The 18951-nt window shown below is 40.7% G+C and overlaps 1 protein-coding gene and 1 long non-coding RNA gene across 2 annotated transcripts; one reads left to right on the top strand and one right to left on the bottom strand.

Annotated features, from left to right (window-relative positions):
* Positions 1–519: 519 nt before the first annotated feature.
* LOC122464528 lies at positions 520–13896 on the bottom strand. The gene is made up of 2 exons (XR_006288648.1): positions 13859–13896; positions 520–1014 (listed from the first exon to the last, which is right to left on the bottom strand). It is a non-coding gene; the product is annotated as an uncharacterized LOC122464528 (long non-coding RNA).
* Positions 13897–13953: 57 nt separating this feature from the next.
* ID4 (inhibitor of DNA binding 4, HLH protein) lies at positions 13954–17164 on the top strand. The gene is made up of 3 exons (XM_027817236.3): positions 13954–14630; positions 15742–15800; positions 16361–17164. The coding sequence occupies exons 1-2, from the start codon at positions 14202–14204 to the stop codon at positions 15784–15786; spliced, it is 474 nt and encodes a 157-aa protein (XP_027673037.2). The 5' UTR covers positions 13954–14201; the 3' UTR covers positions 15787–15800; positions 16361–17164.
* The last annotated feature ends 1787 nt before the right edge of the window (positions 17165–18951 follow it).

The raw sequence follows: 18951 nt of genomic DNA, 5'->3' as shown, positions 1-18951 counted from the left end.
ATAAGGTTCTCATAGCTTTGTTTAGTATTGCTGCCCATAATAAAGAATACTATTTGTAGTTGTTTTCAGTTATAAAGTGTGAATCAATAAATTGCAAGGCAACAGGTAAGTACTATTCATTAGATGAAGAGAGTAGTTTGAGCTGGCTGTCTGAGTACAGTATTAAGAGCAAGGAAACACCCTGATTTGACACAGGCTCCTAGTGGTTTGGGAAAGTCACAGTACTGCTGACTTGAACCTTTAAAAAAAGAAAAGAGTCAGGCACCAAAAATTACGGGATTATTCTTGCTAAAAGTCTCATGATTTTTAGCAACAATCAAGTAGGGATTCTTTTTATTTGGCCTCTTGATTTTTGAATCTTAGGTTACGGTCACATCAGGTTTTCAAGCTTTTCTCCACAACCACAGGGGTTAGAAAACTACCTATTTTCAAATGAAAGCTGTGGTTCTCAATCACTTGAGTTCAAGAGCTAGGGCTTCAACAGAAACACTAAGTATCACAAAAGACAATAAAACTGTGAAAGTTGGAAACACTGAGATTTTCAAAAGGGGATTTTTTCCAGTAAAGCAGAAGTAGCTACATTTGTTTCTATTTAGGTTTTACAGTTTGGACCCAAAAGTTGTAAAGATCCTGCAGTCACCTGATGCCAGCTCCAGGGGTTTTGTGCTCCTCATTCACCTGGGTGCAACAAGGTCCAAAATTTTTGGTGCAGCAGGAACAGCTACATCTGTTCTCTACTCGTGCCATGGAAATTTTGGGAGGAGAGGGCCAACAATTGGTTGGATCCAAGTGGCACAGCTGGCTTTTTTGCAGCATTCATGTTCCAGGGTCTGGATTGTCTGCGTTGCGCTTCGTCCACAAGAGCAGCTAGACTCAGTCTCTGTTTTCTTCGTACTCTTCAGTGGCTTGGGGCCAAAAGCTGGCGAGAACCCTCAGGCTCCAAGGAGATTCAAGCGTTGGCCTTTTCCCTCTGCAGCACACTTCCACAGGAACGCACTCGGCATTTCCAAAAGGCTGTGCAAAGATCAGTTAATTTGCGTTAGCATTATTATTTATTATTGCTGCAAACGCCTTTGGCCCCACTCACTCCTTTTAGCCTGACTAGGGCCACCACATTCGACGCCGCTGGGTGAGCGCGGTTCCCCCGTGCGGGGCTCATTTTGCACCGTCCCTCTGGCACGTTGCACCACCAGCTGCGGCGCAGGGCAGGCACGACCCTAGGGGATGGGCCCCAAAGCGAGCGCGCGCAGCCCCAAGCTTCCGCACGGGCAAAGCGCGCGCCAGCGGCGGCCGTGGAAGGCCGCGTCGGCGCCTGCGCTGTGGGCCCAGCGCCGCTCGCTGTGTGCAGCTGGAAGTCATTGTGCTGAGATTGGCGTCCGCGTCGCCACGGCGACCGCCCTGGCGGCGCCAGCTGGGCCGCAGTGTGAATGGATGATGTCACGCGCCCGGCGCCGGCCAGTCTGGGCAGTCACAGCCAATGAATCAGCTGGGGAGCTGGGGGGGGGACGGAGGGGTGAGCAGCGCGCGGGGAAGCCGCAGGCGCTGTGGGTCCCGCAGCGTTCTCTGGCTGTCGCTAGCCGTCCAGCATTCCCACGCGCTACCACGGCCCCTGCTTCGCCCTCGCGCAGTGTCGCTCCCTATAAGGTCCCGTCCCCTGCCTTGTAGGAGCGCGCAGCGTCCGTCAGGACATGCAATTGCAAGCTCATCGAGGTGCACCTCGAAGGACGAATCGTTCATTTGCACATCGCAAACGCGTGTCTTGGTGTTTTCTGTTGTTCTGTTAATAGTCCAGCATCGGGGGGACTTGCAAGCTAAGGGCCCGATGTTGCAAACTTTTATTTCCTTGAGTAGCCCTGACAGATGAATTCCTACTGAAGTCAATGAACTACTTTCAGAGTAGCAGCCCTGTTAGTCTGTATTCACAAAAAGAAAAGGAGTACTTGTGGCACCTTAGAGATTAACAAATTTATTTGAGTGTAAGCTTTCGTGAGCTACAGCTCACTTCATCGGATGCTGTAGCTCACAAAAGTTTATGCTCAAATAAATTTGTTAGTCTCTAAGGTGCCACAAGTCCTCCTTTTCTTTTAATGAACTACTTGACTCTGTAAAGAAATGCAGGATTGGGCACTAAGCTTTTAGCTGCACATGTAAAAGCATTACTGAGCCAAATTTTGTTTTCAGTTACAGTCACACAGCCTCAGGCTGGAACTGCACATACATAACTGCAGAATTTGGCCCCTTCACAGTTCCCCAATTGCACATATCAGACCATATCACATAGGTGTAGAATGCAAATATATGTAGTTACAACTGATTATGCACAAGTGTACACTCAGTCTTAATGTGTTTGCACATCACCTAGTCCATTTTAAACAATACAGAATAATAAATAATAATTTGCCCTTACACTCACATTGACCTCTGTTTATGAGTTGAGGAAGGAATCCCTCCCCATCCAGTAGCTAAATTGTACCCAGGTTCATTGTCTTGGCTTCTTTCCCACTGCATATTTCCCCCATGTTATTTTTTCCCCATTATAGGTTTTATTTTATTTGTGGTGAATGAAGATGAATTTGTTCCTCATGGTTTATTATATGCTTCTTAAAGTGATCACTACCATTTATCCCCCTTTAAATCTGTCGGTTGCTGGATGTTTTTGTTCCAAACCTACCAATTCTCAATCATTTGAATGTAGACTTCTTCATTTTTTATTAATTTAAAAACAATTTTCAAAGTATTTCACTCATGGGATGAAGGGTTTTTTTCACTTTTTCAATTAGATTTAAAATCTCAATATTTTTAAACTTTACTCCTTCAGATTGCCACGGTGTCAGAGCCCTGTTAGCAACAAGATGCACCCTTCACTGCAAAAGTGGGAGAAACACAAAGAAATGCTAATTGTGAAGTGATAAATCTGGTTTTCAAAATGATACTGATTATATTTATTTAGGCTGATTCTGCAAACATGCACAATAGCTTGCAATGTTCTGTTTATTTTGTTTTAGTATAACTTTCATCATGAATTCTTATTGTAATTCTTACTCTTTATCATGGGATAAATTCCTAAAGGAACAACTTGCTATCTGGTCACCTCATTAATATCAGGGGGCTTAGGCCGAGGACCATAATGCAAAATGTGTGCTAGGTGCTTCATAACCAATAAGGAGATAAAGGCCTGCCCTACACACAAAACTTCATTAGTGTTAGGCTTTGTCTACACTTTTGTTGTTCAGGGGTGTGAAAAAAATACCCCCTGAACAACAAAAATTTTAACAACAAAAAGCACTGGTGTGGACAGCACTTCGTCGGCAGGAGCCACGCTCCTGGCAACGAAGCTACTGCCCCTAGTTGGAGACGGTTTATTTTGATGCCAGGAGAACTCTTTCCTGGCAATAAAGAGCAGCTAAACTGTGCACCTTACGACGACACAACTGCAGCCATTGTAAGGTGTGCAGTGTAGACATAGCCTAAAGTAAAGAGGGATCCTAAACTGACTTAGTTAAACCAGTACAACTGTGTGTGTGGACACTCTTACATCAATTTAAATGTAGCTTATAGCAGTTAAAGTATAAGCCACTTTTAAACCAATATAAGAATGTCCACACAAAAGGAAGTATTTTTTCACACAATGCACAGTCAACCTGTGGAACTCCTTGCCAGAAGATATTGTGAAGGCCAAGACTACAACAGGATAAAGAAAAGAACTAGATAAGTTCATAGAGGATAATTCCATCAATGGCTATTAGCCAGATGGGCAGGGATGGTGTTCCTAGCCTCTGTTTGCCAGAAGCTGGGAATGGATGACAGGGGATGGATCACTTGATGATTACCTGTTCTGTTCATTCCCTCTGAGGCACCTTGCATTGGCCGCTGTTGGGACAGGATACTGGGCTGGGCTAGATGGACCTTTGGGCTGACCCAGTATGGCCGTTCTTATGTTCACACTTATGTGGACACTGATTTAACTAACTTTGTTTTTAAACTAATTTAAGTTAAACTGGTGCAACTTCTGTTTGTATATAAGGCCAAAGTTACAGACTTGAAGAGTTTGCAATCAAGGCTCAGATCCTGCAAACATTTATACATGTCCTTAATCATGAGTAGTACCAGTGGTACTACTCACATACGTAAAGCTAATCATGTGAGTATTTGTAGAATCAGGTCCTGAGGAACTAATCCTGCAAACCCTTGCTTACCTGAAACCATTCACGTGAGCAAGGCTTTGCAGGACTGAGTCTTTACATCTTTCCAGTTTGCTGCTCATTTTTGGAATTTGAGAATGGCAATTAAACAACTATGTACATATGATTTCTTTTAATGTGAGAATCAAGTTAGAATATACCAGAAGGAACTTTTTCATTAGTGATCAATTTGAAACTTAAATCTAAATGATTTGTTCATTCAATTTGTATGGTTTAAAAGTGTTTTGATATTTTAATAATGCACTTTTTAATGACTATACTTAAGAAAATTAATCAGAGCACAATCATTGACAGTCAGCTATCTCCACCAGGTAACCACAATAAATGAAATAAAGTCCTTCTAATGAAGGAGGGTGGAAATGTCCTGAAAAACTCATTTCTCAGCTCCCATTGACCATCACCTGCACTGGACTTCATACAGCAGTTTAATCCTATTCTCTCCCTCAAAAGTTTCTAGCCTCTGCAAGATCCTAACTGCTAGGGAACAAAGAGTGGTATGTGGTTCCCTCAAAGGTCAATCATTAACCTGCCCCAACAACAGTTTTAGGAAGATCAAGGCAATGAAGAAAAACTAAGAAAAAGCACTTTCATTTAGGAATGAATTGTTCAAAATGCCTTTATACATTGGATTTTATTCCTTTTCAGCACTTTTTAGTTCCTGCACGTATTTATTTCTCATCAAGAATAATGGCAAGATTTGTTCTCCCAGACCTTAAGTTAAGGTTTGACCTTAAGTTTGACCTTAAGTTTATTCTAGCCACAACACTATAGACCATTTCATCAATTATAAATGTGCTCATGTATAGAGGCACTACTAGGCCAGCACGGTAATGCTACCTTGTTCTGAAGACTTACCCTTATAAATAAATTAGTGAGATATCTTTGTGAAATGCCATTCGGGGGGGGGGGAAAACAACCACCACCACCTTGCTACTTAAAAGTCACCGTTTTTAAAAGATAAAAGGAATAACATCACAAGTCTTTTCCCTATGGTTTGCAGAGTATGTGTGTATGTGTAACAAAATATTGGCTATGCACTGTGTTGAGTATCAATAAGACATTTATTTTCATGAGTTATTGATGACCTCATAGCTCACAAGTGACAGAGCAAAGTAGAGCTACGAGCAAGTTATGAAAGGTCATCAATAATAATTGGAAATAAATGATGTAACCAGAGTCTACACCACTGTGTGTACTGTTTATGCAACCTCAGTTTAAGTTTCAAGTGGCATAAGTGAGCTTTTAAAAAATGTGTTATAGCAACATGGGTCTCTAGCTGAAGCAATCGGCTCTTTTAGCAGTGGAGGGAGAAAGAAACAGACACCCACTTTATGGGGTATATTTTGTCACAATGCAAGGAGATAAGCGTGCATCTCTCTCCACATCAAAATGAAACTGTACAGTAAAAGAGGGAAAGGAGAGACAATGTACCTTACTAAAACATCAAACACCACAGGGACTGCTAACACCACATGTGCAAGACCGTTCATGAAAAAGAAGACACTAGAGGACAAGAAGGAGGAGTAGGTGAGGTGCAAGTTTTAAATAAAACATTCTGTACTTTAAATTGAGACTGTGTATATATAATAGTCTATTAATGAACTATACTAATTTACATTATAATCTGAGGGAGATTAATATATAATATGTTTTCTTATCAGTTGGAGGCAGAAGAAAGCTCTTTGCAGCAATGTGGACTCTGTTACTGCCAATGGAAATACACTATGTGGGCACTGGGGTACAGTTAAGAGAGGACCTATAACTTGGTATTTCCTTGCTTTCTAGGGTGCTTTCTAGAGTTTGGCTTGGAGGGCTGTCAAACCTAACCAACCTTAATCCCTTTTAAATTAAGGTTTTTTGTTTTGGGAATATATATAAGAAAATTTTTAAAAACTGTTCTCAAGTGCTCTTAAGATAATTACAATTACTTGAAGTGTTTAGCTTGAAACAGGCTAATGACTTAGTACATAATTCTGCAAACCATTACTCAGATGAGCAGTCCTTACTCATAGACCCATAGTCAGATAAGAAGTAGCATTAATTTAAAGAACAACTACCCAACTAAGCGTTTGTGCTGCTTCCTCAAGACAACCTCTCCCTAGAAGCCAAACCCTCCATTGAGAGCAGGATCAGTACTTTAAAGTCTCAAAGTATCAAGTTAATAGAGTGTAGGCATTGCTGAAACAACAGTGCATTTAACACTTTAGGGTGATTTTTAGAAAATACTTATGAAGTGGAAATATTCACTGGTATTGCAAATAACTTGAAATATTTAGTTATCTAACATAGGCAGGCTGATTATTGAAATTTGCTAACTGCATACATATCATTTATAAGAAAATAAAGTCAAAGTTGTAAAATGGAGTCAGTTTGCATATGGGAGGGTTTTTTATGGGACAAGGAAATTTCAAATGTGCCCTTGAAACACATTGCAAAATCCTTCATTACAAAAGGGAAAACATTGAGACCTGCCTTACACTTAAATTAAAATAACTGAATGTTCCTTCTAATAAGTGAAATTTGGTAAATCTGGTACATACATTTAATTTATGAAGAATCTCAGTTTACTGATCCTTATATCATCCTATGTTCTCTCCACTTTCTCCTTTCTTTATTATTCCCATTCTACCACTCCTAATTTGTAATGCATCACTTGATTTTAATCCACTCACGTTTCTACCTCTGCTGCACTGCACAGAGATTTTCATTTGACAGTCCTGTTGTCACTGATTAATTAAACAGACCATTTGAATGAAACAGGATTGGCAGACATTGCAACCAATGAGGTTGACCGTACCTACATGAAAGAGTCTCTCTCTCTCTCTCTCTCTCTCTCTGTACAACCATGACCTCCACAACAGCTAACTTAAACAAATGGGGGAAGCTCATGAGCTCAGGAGGCAGCACTTTCACGTGACCTGAATCTAGACTCTGGACAATGACCAGAGAACTAACCACTATTACAATTAAATGCAACACTCATTTCTTTATTGTAGCTTTCCTTCAGTCATTTCTTCACAAGCTGTCTCTTCTACAGGAGAAACAGAACTGTAAACCCAGACCTTTGGCAGGTAGATAAAAGAGGAAATAATTGTATACTATTTTGTTTTACTTTTTGTTGTTTTAAATCTACTAATATATTTTGGTTTAGATTTACTATGGTTATCTTGTCACCAACTGTTGTAGGAGAAACAGAAGAGGCTGGTAATGTGTGAAAGTGAGTTGGTAAAACACACACATAAAGGGGCACTGAGAGCCAATTCATAACAACAGCTCAAGAACATTGTGCACTTGATTCAAATCATGGTGTGTAATATACACCCGGTATGCCTCGAGGACCCTACCTGCAGAGTCAAGTAAAGGTAGAAGCTTCCTTTCGGGGGGGGGGGGGGGGAAGCTGAGATTCTGGAGAAAACAGTAAAATACTCAAGGAGAACAGATTAATTAAAAAGTTAATGCTAACAGAGAGCTTAAAAAATGCTATATAAGTGCTAAGTATTATTTTTATTTCTGCAGATTTTTTTGCAGCTTGAACTTAGTTGCCTTTACTGACAAAGCTGTACCTTTCCCAGGAAAATAGATTCTGATACCCTTGATGTAGCTATAACATATACAGGTGAATATGTACACATCCAGATACTTATTTAATTTAGGGCTATTTGCTGATTCTCCCTGCAGGATGAATTAAGTGTGTGATAAAATGAATCTTAATACAAACCCATAACAAACATATGAAAATAAAATGAGGTCATACCATGTTATCAGTTTACAAGCAGATCTTCCTATAGGTTTGCTGTGGAGTTCTGTTTTAAAACCAGTAGCATGATATAGCACATTGGACTGGTCTAAAACTACAAGAATTAAAATCAAAGTTAAGTTTGGATCTTCAACTTCAATCTGCTACTTTGTATTAGAATTTGGCATATTATTCTTACAGAAGTTGCTAGGAATACTCAGCTATTCTCTTAAATTCCTTTCCTCTCCTCTTCAATTAATTTGAATCCCCAAAACATGCACCTTGGAATTTTATATCTGACATTTAGAAGGATTTATTTTCAGTACATTTCCTCAAAAAAGGATGTTGATGCCTCATGTTCTACAATATTTTAAGGCAATGTGTACAAAATAGTATTGTTTAAAGAAATGGACATTCTTGTGCAATTATTAGACTAGTGCTCATTCTGTCACATGGAAGGACAAAAAATGATGGGAGAAGAAAAGGAAAGGAGAAAAGAAACGAGAAGGAGGAGGAAAATATTCTACTCCCACTACAAATTTTTTCTCCTCTCCATCCCATCAACTCATAAGGAATCAACCTTTTTAGTTATTTCAATGTATATCCAAAATTTTGCTCCAAAATTCAACCCGAGGCAGACAGCCAGGATTGTAAATTTCAGCCCAAATAGTAGTAGTTTGGGTGAAGTTATAAGCAACTGAAAACAGCATCTTATACTGGGAAGTATCAGGTAACCTTAATAATAGGTGTTACTGCCAGCCCCACCTATTTAAAATAAAAAAGCAACTGTCCAAATATCATGTAGTGGAGGAAACTTCCCCTACCTCTTCTGCTCACTGAAATGGTCACCCTTATTGTACTTATTCTGTACCTATTTGCAGAAGACAGAAACTGAAGGAAAAACACATGACAAGGTATATGACTGTATATAAGTATACTGCCACCTCTGATTTGTGATGAGGAAGGATGCTTTAAATTGAACAAATACCTCATCATCCAAAAAAAATCTGTTGACTCTGAAATGTTGTAGTACTTTCAAAATGGAAATATAATGCAATATATGAAAGCAGTTATAAAGCAAGGTTATATTGTCCTTTTATTATATCTTGGGCAAGTGGAACAAGCATATTATTTTAAGTCTGTATCCATGCCACCAGTGGAATGGGTGGTTGGAAACAGTAGGTATGTGTTGCCAGTATTCTAACAACGGGTTCTCACAATTTTTTCCCTCTTTATTCTGTGATAAACTTCATGCATATGGTGGGAGATAGGGGAGGATGCTATAAAGAACAGAGGTGAAGGATTTGGAAATCTGTTTTTTGTTTAAAGGAAAAACAGCTTTTTTATTACCATAAACAGGGAAGGAGAAAACAAACTTATGTTAATTGAGTTTGTTGGCTATGTTTATATTTTGTTCCTGAAACATATATAGAATAGCAGACTTTAATTAGTGTAATTTAAAGTGGTATCTGGAGGTGAGAAACTTGCTGGAGACAGGGTGTTCCAGGGTTTTCCTCTCCTAGAACAAGTTTTTAAAACACCTGCCAGTTAATGTAACCTGGCAGATTCCAGAAGCAGAAAACTTGCTCAAAGAAGTAGTTTGAGGAGCCCACAGGATGAGTCATCTCTCTGGCAAGGATGGCAGAGCAGTATCCAGAAAAGGGATGAATTCCACCTGACTCTTAGGAATTGCAGAAGTGGTGAACAATTGTACTGTACCATGATACTTTGCCCTCCTCCTGATTCTAAGGATCTTCACTGATCCCACCTTGTGAGTCCGGGAGGCAGCATGTCATTCTTACCACCTGACATGGGGATCCAAGTGGATATATGCATATAGGAGTAATCATCCAATAATCACTTTTTTCATTTCCCCCCTTTCCCCTTTTTTTCATTTTACCTCACCTCTGCTGCCAGCAGGAGATTAGCTGTGGGGTTGGGTGGGAGAGCACAGTACACATTATTGTGTTATTATAAATGACATCACAACTAGCTAGATATTTTAATTGAAGTTAAATAACCAACATTATTGCCATTTAAGTGATAGCAATAATATACAGTAATAGCACCACTGAGGGATCAATTGCTATTATCCTGATAAACCATAAACCATTCCGAGATTTATAATGCTTTTTTAATGTTCAGTCCTGTGAGATGCTGAGTATCCTCGTCCCCCGTTGAAGTCAGTGGGCACTGGAGGTTCTCGGTACCTTGTGCAGGAGGTGCTCAGCTCCTTGCAGGACTGGGCACACATCAGGATAAAACTCATTATACCAGTTATCAGCCTTATGCAAAATAATTCTAAATAATGTTCTGGATTTCACTGAGCTGTTTAGAGACTGTGTCCAAAAAAAAATGGAGCAGTTAACTAAGCCACTTCTTAATATTCTTGTTAAGTAAGAATTGCACAATTTTCAAAAGCTATATCCCACAGCATCTTGTGTGCAGACAATACTCGCTGTGTGTCTATGCAATTCTTTTTCTGTTTAAAAAAATGTAAATGGCTTAAATTATTTAACGGTTACTGCACACTACATGCATAAATGTGGGGTTTTTAATATTTTATATATAGGGTTGCCAATTTTGGTTGGACATTGGAGGTTTCATCACATGACATAATCTTTAATTAAAGATTAATCTTTAATTCCTGGAGACTCCAGGACAATCCTGGAGGTTGGCAACCCTATTTATATATGCTGCAAATATTTTAAATAACATGTTACAATCCAATTCAGCAGTTGGTTCAACGGCATAGTATTGTATACAAAAGACCTGTGAATCAAGTATGATTTCAGTGGAAATGTCTCATTCATTCGGCTCTTGGAAGAATTGTAACTGTTCCTTGAAACTGTATGAGGTCCTGAAGAGCCATGTGACCCTGATACACTGTCAATGGAAGGATTTATTTTTCTATTGGAGTGAATCATATGTTCACATATTCAGAAATGTGTGACCAAATTCAACTTGCTTTGTTCACGAGAGAAGTCTCACTGATTTAAATGGCTCCATTCACGCAAGGAAGGTTAGCCAGTAATGATGTTTACATTTTTAACTTGTTTTGTTTTTATATTTAAAGCAAAAGAAACTGTTATATTTAATATTAATAATCTGACTTGAATTTAGATATTCTCAAATAAGATGATCACTTCAAGCACAAAATATACAGCCAGAGTTGGTAACACTGGGAATTGGGACTCTAATCCACGGAGTAACTCAGCCAACAGAGGAGAACTCCTCCAGCTAACTTGGAAGGGACCACTCATTTTAAGATATCCAGAGGAGTTTTTATAAATCCATAATTGGTATGGTTCAAAACAGGAGCAGTTAACGCCTATATATTCGAACGTTGAAAAATATTGCTATTAATAGGACTAAGGAGTGAAAAGCAGTTACTGCCCCCTCTCTTCTTGTATGGATAAAGAGTTTCACTATGCTCAACTCAATGCATGATTCCTAACAGATTAAGGTTCCCAATACACTACTAAAGCAATTTAATTAACTTCTGGGGCACATCCAATCTAAACAGAAAAAACATTGGACCCAGCCCTGTTCCCATTGAAGTCAATGGCAAAACTGCCAATGACTTCAATGAGAGCAGAAGCAGGACAATTGTTGACAGGGAACTGATGTCTGCTTGCTCATCAATGCACGGCAGACTATCATGTATCATTAGTATTATAGGGAGTTACCAGAGGGAGTTACCAGAGGAAGTCCCTGAATATTTATAGGACAAGTTTTTTTCATTTATATTGATAGGTCAGCAATGGGAACACATAACATTTTCCCATAAATTTTAGATGAGTCTGCAACAATGCACAAAAATCCATACAGTACCATTTTGCTCCTGTGTTATGGAAGTAGACTGATGAAAAAATAGATCTGTAACATATCAAGATATCGCAAATTTCCAAAAATATTGACTAATCTTTAGGACCCAAATCAGTCTCAATGGAATTTCCATGATGCCAATGGGGTTTATTTTATATATATATACACATCTGTTCACATCAGATCAGCTCCAGGAGAAATGATTACATACTAGGATTTCCCACAAATTTTCAGTGAGGTCAAATCAGCTCTGATTCTATACAAATAGACCAATTAAATTATATAGTGTACCTAGTTTCACAGAGATTTTAATTAAGATCAGATCAGCATGATTTTAGTCTACATACTTAACACTATCTACAGATTATTTTTTTTGAAAATGAAAAACCTTACGTCTGTCCATCTCATCAAGAGTCTGGGGAATAGGCAAGGCATAACTATAATTTAGGGCCTGATGTATCACACTGATGAAAATCAGGAGTAACTTCACTGAAGTTCCTGGAGTTTCACGGTGTAAAACCAGTGTAAGGTATAGTAGAGTATATAGCTGATGACAATATGCCTGTCATGACATGGTCACTGTTTAGCTCACTAATTTAGATCCCAGTGCTACAAAGATTTACACAGGTGCTTAATTTTATGCCCTGTAAGTAGCCCCATTGTACACACTACTCATAGTGTGTACAGTTAAGAATGTGCATAAGTCTTTGCAGGATTGGGGACTGATATTGCAACTTTTAGGGGGTGGAAAATATGCACTCTTTATACTGTTATGAAAAGATGACCCAACCTCTCCTCCCATTCAAGGTTCTAGGCTTAACTGTTTCCCTCTGTATCCTTTGTACATCACTCTGTGACTAGGTGTGGTGGGGGAATGCAATCATCAGTCACCATTAACTATGAATTTCTTTCCTTCTATTACATTTTACTCACCAGTCTTGCAGCCCTTGCTCATTCAAACAGCACTGTACTCAAGTAAATAGTTCTTTTGAAATAATTGAGACAGTTTACATAGATAAGGAGTAAGGACTGTTTGTATGAGTTGCAAGATTGTGCCTTTTATTTCTTACTCTAATGTTCAGTTCACCTGCATCTGTTCTGAATCCTCATGAGGAGTTAATAGAAAGTTTAAGCAAGGCATGATTAAATTAAAAGGCTGCAATCCACCACACAACGACCTAGGCAGGACTCTGGAGTATGTGCCTGTTAATTTTAATGTGCTGTCTCAAAGTACAGAACTCTGGACATTTCTAGCATCATATTTAAAACATGATACATTTACTAATACGTGATCTGATGCATTAATGGACCAAATTAATTTACAGGTATGAATTTTACATAAAATGGATTAATATTATATGTCATAGAGGAATTTTAAATACTCCATCTCCATGAATTTTTAATAATTATGTGCTCTAATTTAATATTCCACAGCAAATCGCTTTTCTTGATCTTCTACACCTCCCCCCGCACTCAAATTTGGATTATTTTTTTCTTTAAATCAACGTCCCTCAAAAGACTCTGTGTGTCTACGTGTAGGGGGAGGAAAGCAGTGAAAGGTTAAAAAAATACACTGAATGAGGCTAGAAATTGCAAACAGCATCCCCACCTCTGTTACTGGTAGAAATATTTGCTGGTGATGATTAAGCAGTCTGAAGAATAAATAGACAGCAGAAAAAAAAAAAGTGTGTACGGTAAAATGACATTAGCAATCTCCAATTGCTCCTTGCACGCTTCAAGGATAGATCAGAGGAGGGGATGCCTACTGCTGGCACAGCCAGTTGTGAGTGCCGATGGGAATGGCAGGATTCAGCAGCCTCATTCAGCAGCAGAGTGAATTCCATTCGCATTCCCGCAGTTCTTCCTTCCTAGGAACTTCTCTCTCCTCCTCCTCCTCCCTCCGCTCCCTTGGGTTCAGCACTCTCCCCAGCCCGAGACCCCACAGCATTGACGGCATGGAGCGTCCTCGCCATTGGCCAGAGCGGCGTTCCATGGAGGGAGGAGGCGGCGGTGATTGGCCAAAGCGCGGCGCTCCGCACCCCCTCCTCCCCTCTCCTTTGCACACATTTCCCCTCCCCCGCGCGCCTCTTACCTCCTCCTTTCCCCGGGCCAGGGCAGCGCGAGCCCCGCCTGTCTGTACCCCGTGCTATATATATAGGGCGGCGCTGCAAGCCGGGCTGAGCAGAGGCGGCTGGGCTGTAGTGGGAGCGAAGGGGAAGGGTAGTGAATGACTAGCCTGGGTGGGTGGCTTTTCTTCGCACGGTCTGGCATCCCCTCTGGCAAAGCCCGGAGATTGTATCCAGAGACGGGCTGCCCCTGCGTGGTTGCGTTAGGAAGGGATCGCTGCGTCGGCTGAGCGCTGCCTCTTGCTCTTGTTGCATTGCGGGCGGTGCGCGGTGTGCATCGGTGCCCGAGGGGACCTCTCCCTGTGCACCATGAAAGCGGTCAGCCCCGTCCGCCACCCCAGCAGGAAGGCACAGGCGGGCTGCTGCGGCGGCGCTGGAGGAGGCGGCGGCGGAGGAGGAGGCGGCGGAGGCGGGCAGTTGGCTCTGCGCTGCCTGGCCGAACACGGCTGCAAGGGGGCCCCGTCGGGCGAGGAGCCGGCGTCGCTGTGCCTGCAGTGCGATATGAATGACTGTTACAGCCGGCTCCGGAAGCTAGTGCCCACCATCCCGCCCAATAAGCGGGTCAGCAAAGTGGAGATCCTGCAGCATGTCATCGACTACATCCTCGACCTGCAGCTGGCTCTGGAGACGCACCCGGCTCTGCTCAGGCAGCAGCAACAGCAGCCATCCCCGCTGCACCCAGGGAGCTGTCCCGCAGCCACCCCCCGGACCCCGCTTACAGCCCTCAACACCGACCCGGTAAGCGCCGTGGCAGGGAAAACGCGAGGCGCTGCCCTGGCCGTGTTGCCCACGCTGGGCAGGGATGTGTACGTGTAGCGTTGGCCAGCCAGCTAGGGACTGCAGGGCTCATACTGGGCGCTCCGTGAAGGGTGTGTGGCCAGGGTACCCCGGACTCCGGCGTCGACAGAGGTTCCCTTTAGGCGTGTGAGTGCTACACGGACGGTATCCGTGTGTTCGTGCTACGGGCGCCCGAGACCCGATCGGGAGTCAGCGGGAGGCTTGCCATTGACTTTAGTGCGAGCAGGATCTGTCCGCAAGCATGCACCGATAGCCGCTGTTCAGCGTACTTCCGTTGTGTGATCCATTCAGTGTGTGCATCTCACACACACCTGTCTGTAGATGCACACACTTTGTGCCGGGGCATACGCTTCCCCTTAGAATGATGAGCTGTACGCTGGTGTGTCTACAGACATTCGCACACACATCTACCCTTCCTGTATAGTTATAGCCAGTCAGGGAAGTATGTCTGATGTGTGTACACACAGGAATCCGTACAATGATTCTGGACACACTTACGGGTACTATAGCTGATCTAAACACTTAAGGGGAGTGTGCACATTTAACTGTTTCAGGGTATATGTATATATGTATACACACACCCTGAAACCCTTTATAAACCCTTCTGTATATAAAAAAGTCTGTGGCTGGGAGCGGGAAGGATCTTTCTTCTCCGGGATCCACCCTTAGCAGCAGAAGGCGTTTGCTTCTGAGGGACAGAAAGGAACCTGTGACTCTCCAGCCGGCGGTGCCAGGGCGACGGGTCCGGCTGTGTGCTCGGAATGTGACACTCGGCAGCCCCTGGTGTCCCTGCCTGTGTCGGAGCCAGGAGGTGTCACGCTGAGAATCTAGCAACCTGCTGTGGGGTGCACTGATCTGTGGGCGGTAGGACTTGGCTGGCCCAGGCTGGCAGTCCTTGTGGCTTGCGCTCTCCATTGTGGAGCTTGTCATCTCTCTAGGCTGGTCTCTGCCCGTGTGCGTGATCCAGACACAAGCACAGGTATCATGGCCAAGCTAATTATTTGCACTCATTTTTATTTTTATTTTTTTTTACTGGTGTTTTGTTGTGCAGGCTGGCGCTGTTAACAAGCAGGGGGACAGTATTCTGTGCCGCTGAACTGCACTCTCAAGGTGAGTCTCAGTTAATTATTGGGCATCTAGAGAAAAGGCTGCATCTCTGCCATCTGTAGGATTGTTACACCAGTGCCCTTTGCACTGTAAATGTTTCAGCTAGCTCTTTTTTTCAAAGGGGTTGGAGTCTTGCGCATTCCTTAGGAGTTAATTTCTTCTCCATTAAATGCATGAATCATGTATTATTCTAGAAGCACTAGTGCCTCTCTGACCTGAGTGTACCTACATTCTTTTCTAAAGAAAGTCTCTTTTCCTAGCATTGAGACTGTCTTTCCTTTTTCTCTCATCTGGAGTGCAGAAATGGGGTCTGGACTGAGCAAACAAGGTTTGCTGGAAGCCTATTTTATTATTATTATTTAAACCCCCTGTGTCAAGCGCTTATCACTGGGGCTTGCAGCTGTGTATTCCTCTGTTTTGGCCTAGCATGGGAGCTGAGGTTGTTGTTTGACCTGGTTTGTTTTGGGTTGTTGATCAAGCATGTCTTGTGTTTTGTTGGTGGCGCCACTCAGTCTGGAGCAAAAACGGTTCACACACCCCCTCTATTCATTCCTCTTCCACAGGTGTGCAGCAGGCAGACCCAGAGCCAGAGGAGCAGAGAAAAACACATTAGAGAGGGAGGGGGAAAAAGAAATATCAGCCATCAGATGAGAGGAAAAAATAATTCAACCCCAGAATCGTTTCCATGCTTCCTTCTGAGAGAGAACCTTTCACCGTTTTGCACGTTCATAGCATTTTAAACATGTCTTTTTTTTCTGTGCATTTTATAGCAGATGTGAATTGTTTGTTTATTTTGGTGGGATGAGACTTAAAACTTAAGCAGAAAAGTGTGACTCTTCTGTTGGATAGAAGATGGAGAGTAAATCAAACTTTAGAACTATAACTGTAAGGGACCGAGCAGCTGAATTTTGAAGCTTTACTAATCTACCAGAGCATTGTAGATATATTTGACATCTATTGTTTAAAATAGATGATTTTATTGGGGCCCAGGGAACTTTCTTCTCCCTGCAGGAATGTTACATATTGTATAGATAAATGAGTGACATTTCATACTGTGTATATATAGAGATGTTCTATAAGTGTAAGTGAGAAAAGTATATGCTTTAATAGACTACTGTAATTATAAAATATTTTTAATTAAATATTTTTTGTAAATATTATAAAGGTGTGTATGTTTTTTTTAATGTGTGGGAATATTTCTTTAGAACATTATTTACAGCTCAGGTACAGAGCTGCTAATATGAAAATATCTTGACAGTTAAGGTTTTTGCCCAGTGTCTTTTTAGACTTGGAAGTTACAGCTATAGCTAGTGGTCCTGCATGATTGCATGAGATGTCTAATTGCAAATAAACTTGTGTTGAGTCCATACAAACGTGTTTTTCTTCAATCTAGATTAAAATGTTGATAATTGTATTATACATTTTGAAACTACACTTTTGTCAATTAGGCACACGGGTTTTTAGTGCATTATATACAAGTAATGTTAAGACAGTGTTTTTTTTTTTACTGAGATTAGAAAAACAAATTCTATCTACTTTTTTCATATTGAAGGCAATGCTTTAGGTCTTTAATCAGCTTTTATAAAATCTGCTGTTGCATCAAAATCAAGAAACTTACTGTGGAACTTCATTTAACAACAAAAGGTTTATTGTCACAAACTTTCATTCTTATTGCATATTACTTTTAAGAAGTGAAAACAGTTCTCTGCTTGCAACCAAAGGGCAAACCATTAACAAATGAACAGTTACTGTTTCGTCCAAAGAATATTGATATGGGATTGTGGAAAAGCACACAAACAAAATCATTATGATCAGTGATGTAAATCCATCTTAAAATGAACTTAAGTAGACCAAAAATCAGATAACTGCATCAAGATTATTTTTCTAATACAAAATGACTTTCATTTCATTGCAGCTATGTTACAGTTAAAATCCTGTTTAATCTCTGTGATGTGTAAATTCTACATGTGAACATTAAACTAGATTTACGTGTCTTTGTACTGTGATTCTTCTGCTTATTTCTTCAGTCCTCTAAATTTATACAATTGCTTCACTTTCTTATACGTGTTGCTTAATGGATGAGTTCATTTTATAGCAGTCTTATGTACAATAAAGTTTTACAGTCTGTAAAGTAATGTCCAAGCTATGAGAAAGTTATGCATTTTGTGTGATCAGTAGTCCACGGATCAGTGAGGTGGGATTTTCAGACAGTGGGAGAATTAAGCAGAATTTAATTGGGTGCTTTGTAAATAGTTAGCCAACTGTGTGTGTAACATGGTCTGTTTGATTTAAAAAGTGGGAGGATTTGTTTTAGATTATACAAGTGTCAAAAGTGTTAGGGCCCAAGGGACTTTTTTTATTATGTTAAATATTTATGAGGAAATCAACTGCTGTGGTGGCTAGCTAACAACTAAAGTGGTAATATGTTAACAAGATGAATATTTTCTTAAAATAATTGCATTAAGATCAAACAAGCCAAAAAAACAGCAAACACTTATCTGCAAACATGCCACTGCATATCCATTAAAATCAATGGAGTTTCATACATGTAAAACTGGTTTAAGAGACAAGAAACAGGTTCTGAAACTTCCTATAGTCCCACCTTTGAAGTTGTAATAATGTTAGTTTAATAAACAAAATATAAGTGCTTGTAATATCAAGTAATGCTTCTCTGAAGTAAAAACATTTCATGCTGTTTTCTTCAAATAATGCAATGAGAGTAAGTAATAAAAACACTAATACTAGAATTTTGTACTGAAGTCTGTTTTTCTCATGTTACAGAAATAGGAAAATTCAAAAAACCCTTTACCTGCCCCATGGAGTTGTTTAATCTATTCATTTTGTGGGACAGGCTTGTTTTGTTTGTTGGATTTTTTGTTGTTAAAATTTGGCATTTGTAGTGCCCACCTATTTTATCTTACATAGACGGACATACTATGTATGATTTTTTTTTTCCCCAGAAGTCAACAAGACTTAATTTTCAGTCATATTTTTTGTTCCCAGTTAAACACTGTTCTGCTACTTCGGGGTAGTAGGAAGGAAAAAGCAAAACGAGCTGCCTCAAAAATATGAAACCACTTTGTAATGTTTGCACAAATAAAGAGTTTACTGGGAGAGCTCCTGCTGGAACCTGTACCCCTACGTCTCTTTAACA

This window comes from Chelonia mydas, chromosome 2 (genome assembly GCF_015237465.2).
Source record: "Chelonia mydas isolate rCheMyd1 chromosome 2, rCheMyd1.pri.v2, whole genome shotgun sequence".
NCBI classification, from domain to species: domain Eukaryota; kingdom Metazoa; phylum Chordata; order Testudines; family Cheloniidae; genus Chelonia; species Chelonia mydas.
This window is presented reverse-complemented; position numbering and strand designations above follow the sequence as displayed.